Below are 8,653 nucleotides of genomic sequence, written 5' to 3' on the forward strand. Positions count from 1 at the left end.
TTAGAGGATAATGTATTGAGATAGATAGTCAGCTGGTAGATCGAAGCCCCTCGGCATCTAATACAGCATTTGACTTTTTCTAGCTCGTATTTTGATCGAGGGTCGGCACCTGTATTCCTCTTTACAAGACGCTCCTTACTGCCACAAAATGCTTGTGAACCCTTCGTTTGTGAACCCTTCATTTGCGAACCCTTCGTTTGTTAAAACCTTCAGGTTTGAGGCGAGAAGCTGTTTGTTATTGCCACACGCGCCTCAAGCTTTGAGCACAGTTAAGTCCCGCTCACCCATCAGTTGAGCAATCTCCAAGATGATAAATTACTCCCTTCTCTCCCTCTACCTTCAACTTTCCTTTCAACAGATTCGGCAACTCTAGTTGAACAGGCAATGGAGTTCAATTTCAGAGTCGCTCTCGCAGTCGTCACCGCGGTGATTGTAGGAAGACTTTGCTACCTCATCTATTTGTTAGCAGCCGCTAATCGCGCTGCGAAGCGTTTCGGTTTCGGTTTCGCCTTTGCGTCTAGTCCTCAGGGGACAAGCAATCACAAGATACCCAGGAAGCCAAAGTACATCTTCCATGTACCCCGACACTGCGAGCGCAAAGTGCGCCATCAACCTCGATCCAGCAAGCCTCAAGTGCTGCCATCGCGCTCTGACATCGTTACCAAGGCCGGGGAATGCGAAGAGTACGTGCCAGACTACTTCCCACGCTTTCTCCAGCTTCCGCTCGAGATACGTGAGAAGGTCTATCATTACGCAATGGACGGCCTCTCAACACGATACTTTGTCCAGGCGTACAAGGACATTTCGCCCCTGACCGTAGCTCCAGCTACTCTCCCAAATTTAAGTTTTGCCAGCAAGCAATTACACAAGGAAGGACTCGCTGTCTGGATCAGGCGCACACGCTTCACGGTCTTGAAAAGCAGCATAACGCATGTGGTTCCTCTGATGAATTTTCTTTCCGCTGTCGACGGCTTCAAACACGTGCGCATGCTCTGTTATGGCGATCTCCTCGCCTATGGCCTGAAACACCAGAGGGTGTACATAACCACGGGTGAAGATCTAGCTGCCAAGTGCACTGGACTCCGCAGTCTAATCTTCGAGTTGGACTATTTCTGGCTAACGGATTTTGCGCGTGCGCCAGCGCCGGTGAAGCTAGCTCCAAAGAAGGACGTAAAGAAGCGGTTGAGACTTGAGCCAGTCTACCAGCTATCCAGTTTGAGGAAGCTGAAGATCGAGGTGGTTGTGCCCTGGTCCCGAGGAAAACGCTTTGAACAGCAGGGTGGATTGACGCGTTTGACGGAGATAGTCACCGAAGGCTTTGAAGCGGCAGGGAGAGGTGGGGCTGTAGAATTGCAGCTTGAGATGGTAGCCAGGAGGCTGTTGGTTGGAACGTAGTGCTTGGGATAAACAGCTACTTGACTTCGTAGCGATAGATGAATATTCACGTATAATACTACAGTACTGAGACAGCGACAGAGCATGTGCCGACAATCATAGGGGTATATCCGGCGACTAGGGAGAACGAGCGCGATATGGTAATGGTGAGTGCGATGGTTTTCGCCGTGAGGGCCCTGCATCGTCGCCGTCGGAACCTGAGCGCCTTCGCTCACGCTTTCGATGCCGATCGCGTCTGTCTCTGGAATCCTCGCTCCGATCTCGAGTCCGTTCCGACCGGTGGCGACGATGTCTGTCCTCTGAGTCATCTCGTGGTCTTGACTTCCGATGCCTATGGTCGTCGCGCGTACTCCTGTCGCGGCTCTTACTCCTCCGACGCGAGTGCTTGTCACGCCCATCATCCTCTCCCGCTTCCTTGATCCTCCTTCTGTCCCTGCTCCTATCTCGGTCTCTCGACCTGTCTCTTCGACTATGCCTATCCTTGCGCTTTGCCCGCTCCTTTTCTTTGCGCTTCTGCTTCTTCAGCTTCTTGAGGGCATCGTCCACTTTCTCTTGTTGGCGCTTGATCATGGAATCGCGCATCGGATCGTCCTCGTCGAGCTTCTCCATAAGCCGCCCTAGCTCAATCTCCTCTGGTAGTAGTGGTCGGTCGTCGTCCGAGTCGCTTTCGCTTTCTGTCTTTCTCCGCTTCTTTCTGCCGCCATCGGACTCATTGCCCGCGTCGAGTTCGACGTCTCCCATAGTGTTGTCCCTCATATCCTCGTCGTCTTTGGGCTTGTACCGCGCATGGTCGACCCTGATGACTCGGTCCATAATGGTTGCTCCACCCAGGTTGTCCACAGCCAGGTCGCAACTCCTCTGGTCTTCGTACTTGATCCAGGCAAAGCCTCGTGACTTTCCCGTCTCCTTGTCGCGCGCAAGCTTGACCCATACCGGCTCGCCATACTGAGAGAATATCGTGATGATGTCACCCTCCGAGAGTTCGAAGGGTAGGCCGCCGATGTTAATGAAGGCTGTGTCGCGGTAGTCGGTATGCCATGAACCTTCTGGGTTGATGCCCGCTTCGAGCTCTCGCTTGTTGAGCTGCTGGATCGCGCGCACCGAGTTCATCGTGGGCGTGGTGTGTACTTGGTGGTGAGGTGAGAGAAGTGAGGAAGGCGCGTTTGGCGGGTGGGTTGGGTGTCGCTTCCTGATCCACTAGCGCTGTGATGGCTATTCAGACATGGATCGCGGATCTTCGAATGCTTCTTGTATGTCGCTGCGACTCGGGAATAATGTTGGCGCAGTATTCTAGACGTCGTGTCGGAGGGCAGGCAAGTCCGCTGGAACTTTTGAAGCTCGGGCTTGGCCAGCAGCCGCATCCCTGCAGAAAAGGTACCAGCGAACATGCGGCCAAACAAGCACACCGCAACCCCACTACACATTCACTCCGTGCCGCCTTAGCCTGTCCGCATCCGTCGCATCCTTTGTGTACATCATCTTCACAGCATCGCTCAGCCAGGAAGGTAACATTTCGCCAGCGACCAGCTCCGCAGCACCTCCGCAATGGCGAGCGCGCGTCGGACCTCCAACTTCCCCACACGCGTCCCCGGCAGCCACGACCGGCCGGGCAGCAGAGACACGGACAAAGAGGAAATATGGAAGCCCATGCTCGACAACATCTCGAGTGGAAAGCGACTGCCGGAAAAGAGTCTACTCGTCCTGGGTGAGGGCCACGACACGCAGAATAGGGGATCTAGCTAATACTCGACCCCAGGCGGAACACCAGAGACGCAGCGAGAGTTCCTTGAATCGGTATCCACAGACTCAGCAAACAATAGGCGACCGCCAGACCGGGGCAGGAAGCCGCCCATCGCCAACCAATTCGCCTTGGGCTACACGTACCAAGATGTACTGGACACGGATCACGAGGGTGTGTAGTGTCACTGGTTATAACAACATATGTCGCTAACAAAGCCAGATACTCTTGCGCGCCTCTCGCTCTACCTCCTCGCCAATCCATCGCCGTCGTTCACGCCCTTGATCAAGCCGTACCTCAACCCACGAACCCTCCCGCACATGCTTATCGTCATACTCCTGGACTGGAACCACCCATGGCTGTGGATACGACAACTGCGCGACTGGATCAGAGTACTGCGATCGCTTATCGTCTCGCTCGATGACAATTCCAAAGTAGTTCTGGAGGAGAACATCCAAACCCTACAAGACAAGGGTCGCAACCTCCCATCCGAAGGTAGCAGCATGGAGAACGTGAAGATACCACTAGGCCCGGGAGAATGGGATGAGCCGCTCGGCATACCACTTTGTGTGGTATGCCAGAACGCGGACAAGATCGAGACCCTTGAGAAGGAGCGGGGCTGGAAAGAGGAGGAATTCGACTTCATACTCCAGTACATGCGCACCATTCTTCTCAAGCACGGCTCAAGCTTGGTATACACAATGCCCACGGCGCCGGGATCTTTGCGAACGCTCATTCACTCCACACTCGGCATCAAGTCCCTGCTGAAACAAGAGCAACTTAGGCACAATGTGACGGATCGCGATCGCGTACTGGTTCCACCCAACTGGGACTCATGGGCCAAGATTCGTATATTACGAGAAGGCTTCGATGTGGAGGGCATCAGCGAGAAATGGAGTGTTGACATCGACATTCCCCAGCATATGCGGCCCACCAACGGCCAAGTACCTGCACCCGTCGACGGAGAAGCTCAACCGAACGGCGAAGAGACACAGGTTGCGCCAGCGGAAGAGGAAGAGGAAGGCCCGTCGGCGACCTCAATTTACGAAGAGACGATTCGCAACCCCGAGTCAGACTACGCACTTTCCAGCTTGTCGAAACAAGCCAACGGGCTCGAAGTATCAAGCAAAGATCCACAGGCCTTCCTCGCCGATCAAGTCAACGTGCTTGAGAATCTGCGGCGGGAGGATGAGAATGAAGCTGCCATGAAGGCTGCGCGCAAAGAGCAAGACCCATCAATCTCTAGGACTTATACCGACGACGCATCGGGAGTTGTTGAAGAGCATATTGGTCCTGTACAATTCAACATGGGTGGAATTCAAGTCAACGCCGATGAAATGGTCAAGAGGCTACAGGTACGTCAAACACACGTTCATCATTCCCGAAGAGATGTAGAACATTTACTAACTTCATCCCAGGACCGTCAAGCCAACCGATCAGACGAGCCTGAAACACCACCTCCCAAAACGCAGGATACCAACATCAACGACAACGAGAAGCTGAGATCTTTCTTCTCCAGTCTGGTCAACAAGGCGCCCTCGGGCAGTCCAAGGGGTGGTTCGTAGTCTGGGTCTTGTTTCTTTACAGGCATTTTCCACTTTCTCAGGCATATGCATTCCGTACAACTTTATTCGACGCTCGCGATAGCAAAGGCTTTCTTATAGGTTCACGGTCGTCATTAGCATGGCTTTATACCCACAGTGTATTTCCGTACCCAATACAAGCTTTCACATTCCAGAGTGCTATTCCCGGACCACGTACTGTTTGAATTGTTCTACTGTATCTGCTGCTATTGCCTTAGCAACTACATGGGCGTGAAGCCTGTACAATATTTTCCCTGTCGAATCTTCATATCTCTTCATCGCCGAAGCCACGCATCACATCCTTCAAGTCCCAATCTAACACTCATGCCAGCACATTCCTCCATTATATGCCTACCCGGGAAGTCTTTTTCCTCGATCCTCTAACTATACTACTCCCACCAAGCCGCCTGACCAGATTAATTAAGTAACCCACAACCTTATAAGCAAACTAATTACACAGCAACCCACCCTCGCATCATTCCCAGTATGACAGGTCGAGGCGTCCGTTGGGCCGACTACCGCCGCCTAGATCGCATCACAGCAGACAACCTCGCTCAAGTGCCTCACGGGCACTTCAACTGGGGACACTGGAGGCATATGGGTAATCCACCTGGGATGCAGGGGTATTGGAATGAGAGAAGATGGCAGTGGGGTTGGAGGAACGGGTACCAGTGGGGTGATGCTACTGGTCGGTATCGCTGAATTGCGAGATGCTCGGGGGTGCGTGTGTGTATGAGGAGACATGTAGGTTGATATGCTCATAGTGTATCATATTCACATGAAATTAATCATGCACAACCCCAACACCCACCTACCTCTCCAACAACCACCTAACCCCCTCCAACGTATCCCTGCTAAACTCCCTACTCTCCTCCAACTCCGGATAATTCGTCCAAAACATATGTCCAAACCCTTTGTACAGCTCGAACCGCGTCAACACCCCATTCTCCCGCAGTTTCCTGTCATAGAGCACCGCCTCATCCCTCAACGGATCCAAGCCGCCAACCTGGAAAAACGCTTTTGCAACGCCCACATGTCCATTTGGGTGGTTGAACGGGTCCCATAACGGGGACTTTTCCTGGGGTTCGTAGATGGATTCGATGAATCCTGGTGCCATATCTTTGAGGACGGGGTCGGATGTGTTAGAAGTGCGGGATTGGTAGAGGGGAAGGAGGTGGGTAGGAACGTTTGTGTGAGGGAGGAGTGCGGGAACGCAGAGGTACTGGCCTGTTATGGGTGGAGTTAATGCTGTATCTCGGGCGAGAAGGGCAAGGACGGCGGCGATGTTGCCGCCGGCTGAGGCGCCGCCTACAAGGAGGCCGCGGGTGGGTGTTGCGTTGAGTGAGTCGCTGTTGTTGATGGCCCAGAGGAGGGCGTCGTGGCAGTCGTGGATGCCGGTTGGGAATTTGTGCTCGGGTGCTAGACTGTGGTGGTACGTGAGTAAATGTGTCTTGGGAAAAGAAGTTGAAGTATACGAAGACGGAACGATAACGTAAACACCTTATACAAGAAAAAAACTAAACAGGTCTGCAGGCTACATTAAGCTAAGACCTTGCAAAGTAGGTGACCCAACGTTAACGTAGGCTCCAGGCTCTAGGCTGTTCAGCTTTTTCCTAGGTTGGCGTGTAAAGAAGGATAAGGAAAACCTGGAACACAAACAATAAAATCATCTTACCGATACTCAACGTTAACACACACAGCCCCCAACTCCCTCGTAAACATCCGACAATTCATATCTTCATCCGTCAAATCACCCATACTCCAGCCTCCTTCGTGGTACATCATAATCAGTGGGCTGCCGTCCTTCGGCGGACCCGCAACAGGCTGGTACACTTTGACGCGGATGGAGGCTCCATCTCGGGTGGGCACGTCGTGGAGGCTTTCTGTCACGTGCTCTGGAATGGGGCCAGGAATGGGGTAGAGGTGGCGGAGCTGCGAGAGATGGGCTGCGCGGGAGGCGCGGTGGGCGAAGAAGTCTGGGCCTGTTGTTTGGAATGGGCGGGCTGTGAAGGCCTGGGGTTGGTGTGAGCTGAGAATTGGTTGTTCAGGAGTAGGTGGGACGGTGGAGGAGATGGCGACAATGGGTTATCGCAAGTGTCTTATGAAGCCACTGTACCTTTCTGTATATTTCGGATACCTCACCCGACTTGAGGACTTCTTTTCGTGTTAGATGGGCCATGTGTCGTACGACGATTTGGAAGATTTGGAAATGGCAAAGTAACCAGGATTTCGAGATGGGTATCAGGAGGCTTTGTAATATACACTTGCCATCTTACGATTTCGATGCATACCACGTGTACGCTTACGTCATTCCTTGACAGTCCACTTCTATATCAACTCACATCCCTGAGAGCTATGCTTATCTTGAGACCATTCGTAGCCAGAGTCAGTTTACTTCAATTGAGTATGCGCTGGTGATATCGCTCAATTATATGAAAGGTATACTGCAAGATTATGTAACACATCAAAAGAAATATGAACAGCTCAGCATCTACAACCCCAACACACGTCAAGGAAGGTCATGTGCAAACTGCGGACAGTACCACACATTTCCACAAACCAATCACACTCCTACTCCTTATTAACAAGCACAGTGCTATCCTCGACCCTCTTCTCCTCCCCCACCAAACTAGGCTGAACAACCTGCCTGCCCTTCCACCCCGCCATAAGCTTACCCAGCCTCTTCCTCAGCCCATACTGCATCCAGTACGGCCAGTTCCTTATCGCTGGAATGAACAGCCCACTAGTTTCCGGCAGAACAACATGCTGACTCTTGCCGCTTAGCACAGCCTTAACAATGCTCTCCGCAACCGTCTCCGGGTAAAGAACGCCCTTAGAATCGAAGCCTTCAAACAGCGCCGTGCGGGTGTAGCTCTGGGCCATGAGCACAGTCCTTATCTTGGGTGCATTGTAGCGGGCGGTGAGTTCGGCGGCGAGGCCTTCGTGGAAGGAGAGGGCGGCGGCTTTGGAGGACGCGTAGTCGACCATGGAGGGCGCGGACAGGTAGCCGGCTACGGAGGCGACGGTCACGATCATGCCGTGGTTCGCGGCGATCATGGCGGGCAGGAATTGCTGTGTAAGGTAGTAGTGGCTGAAGGCGTTGACCTTGAAGGTGAGGTTGATGTCCTTCTCTGTCGACTCGAGGATGGTCTTGCCGCGTGCGACTCCGGCGTTGTTGATCAGGACCGTGGGGCTACCGAGCGTGGAGCGGATGGATGAGGCGGCGGAGGCGATGGCCTCGGGATCGGTGAGGTCGCACTTGAAGAAGCGGACAGATGATGGGGCTGGTGAGTGTCAGTAACCCATCCATGAAACTAAGGCTCAATGGCAGACATACCCTCATACGTCAAGTCCTGGACGTCCAGAACCGCGACCTTGATACCCTTCTCGGCGAGCAGCTGGACCACGATCTTGCCAATGCCATCGCTGCCTCCGGTTACAACGACAACCTCGCGACTCCAGACATAGGCATCGCCGCTCCAGTTGTTGGTCACGCCGCTGTTGAGCCAGGCGTTGACGGTACTCAGCGCACCCAAGCCCAGCAGCGTCTTCAAGCCCTTGAATGCTGTGGCATGGTCTTCGGCAAGGGCGTTGCCTTGGTGTGTGTAGCGCGCAAGGAGGATGAGGGGCAGCGTGAGGGCAGGGTTGAAGGCCGTGTACCTGATGAGGCGGCTGATAGTATCGCCAGTCACGCCTGTTCACGTGGTCAGAAGAGCGTTCTACGCGATACTATTGCCATTGTGATGGTTGGGGGCGGCAATGGCTCGGTGCTTACCTTCGCGCGCAAGGGTCCAGTCGCTTCGAATCGGCATCGCGAAGGTTTCTTGGGTGGTTGAATGTCGGGAAGAGTGGTCGGGATAGCGCGTGTGAAGCCGCAACTAGCACAAGCGGATAGCGTTTACATTTCGCGCGTCGCGACTCTTTAAACGGACCGGCT

At 53.6% G+C, this 8,653-nt stretch overlaps 4 protein-coding genes across 4 annotated transcripts; 1 reads left to right on the forward strand and 3 right to left on the reverse strand.

Annotated features, from left to right (window-relative positions):
* Positions 1-1,512: 1,512 nt before the first annotated feature.
* J4E83_008029 (uncharacterized protein) lies at positions 1,513-2,505 on the reverse strand (the record flags this gene model as incomplete). The annotated part of the gene is made up of 1 exon (XM_049334926.1): positions 1,513-2,505. One exon carries the CDS (start codon positions 2,503-2,505, stop codon positions 1,513-1,515), a length of 993 nt encoding a protein of 330 aa, XP_049186077.1.
* A 435-nt stretch (positions 2,506-2,940) lies between these two features.
* On the forward strand, positions 2,941-4,698 carry J4E83_008030 (uncharacterized protein; the record flags this gene model as incomplete). Its single annotated transcript, XM_049334927.1, has 4 exons — positions 2,941-3,100; positions 3,152-3,307; positions 3,356-4,488; positions 4,552-4,698. 4 exons carry the CDS (start codon positions 2,941-2,943, stop codon positions 4,696-4,698), a joined length of 1,596 nt encoding a protein of 531 aa, XP_049186078.1.
* An 829-nt stretch (positions 4,699-5,527) lies between these two features.
* Positions 5,528-6,895, reverse strand: J4E83_008031 (uncharacterized protein; the record flags this gene model as incomplete). Its single annotated transcript, XM_049334928.1, has 3 exons — positions 5,528-6,140; positions 6,392-6,729; positions 6,833-6,895. The coding sequence occupies 3 exons, from the start codon at positions 6,893-6,895 to the stop codon at positions 5,528-5,530; spliced, it is 1,014 nt and encodes a 337-aa protein (XP_049186079.1).
* A 392-nt stretch (positions 6,896-7,287) lies between these two features.
* Positions 7,288-8,528, reverse strand: J4E83_008032 (uncharacterized protein; the record flags this gene model as incomplete). The annotated part of the gene is made up of 3 exons (XM_049334929.1): positions 7,288-8,000; positions 8,054-8,410; positions 8,492-8,528. 3 exons carry the CDS (start codon positions 8,526-8,528, stop codon positions 7,288-7,290), a joined length of 1,107 nt encoding a protein of 368 aa, XP_049186080.1.
* Between the last annotated feature and the right edge of the window lie 125 nt (positions 8,529-8,653).

The sequence above is a fragment of the Alternaria metachromatica genome (assembly GCF_023757995.1).
Source record: "Alternaria metachromatica strain BMP 0045 chromosome Unknown scaffold_21, whole genome shotgun sequence".
NCBI lineage: Eukaryota > Fungi > Ascomycota > Dothideomycetes > Pleosporales > Pleosporaceae > Alternaria > Alternaria metachromatica.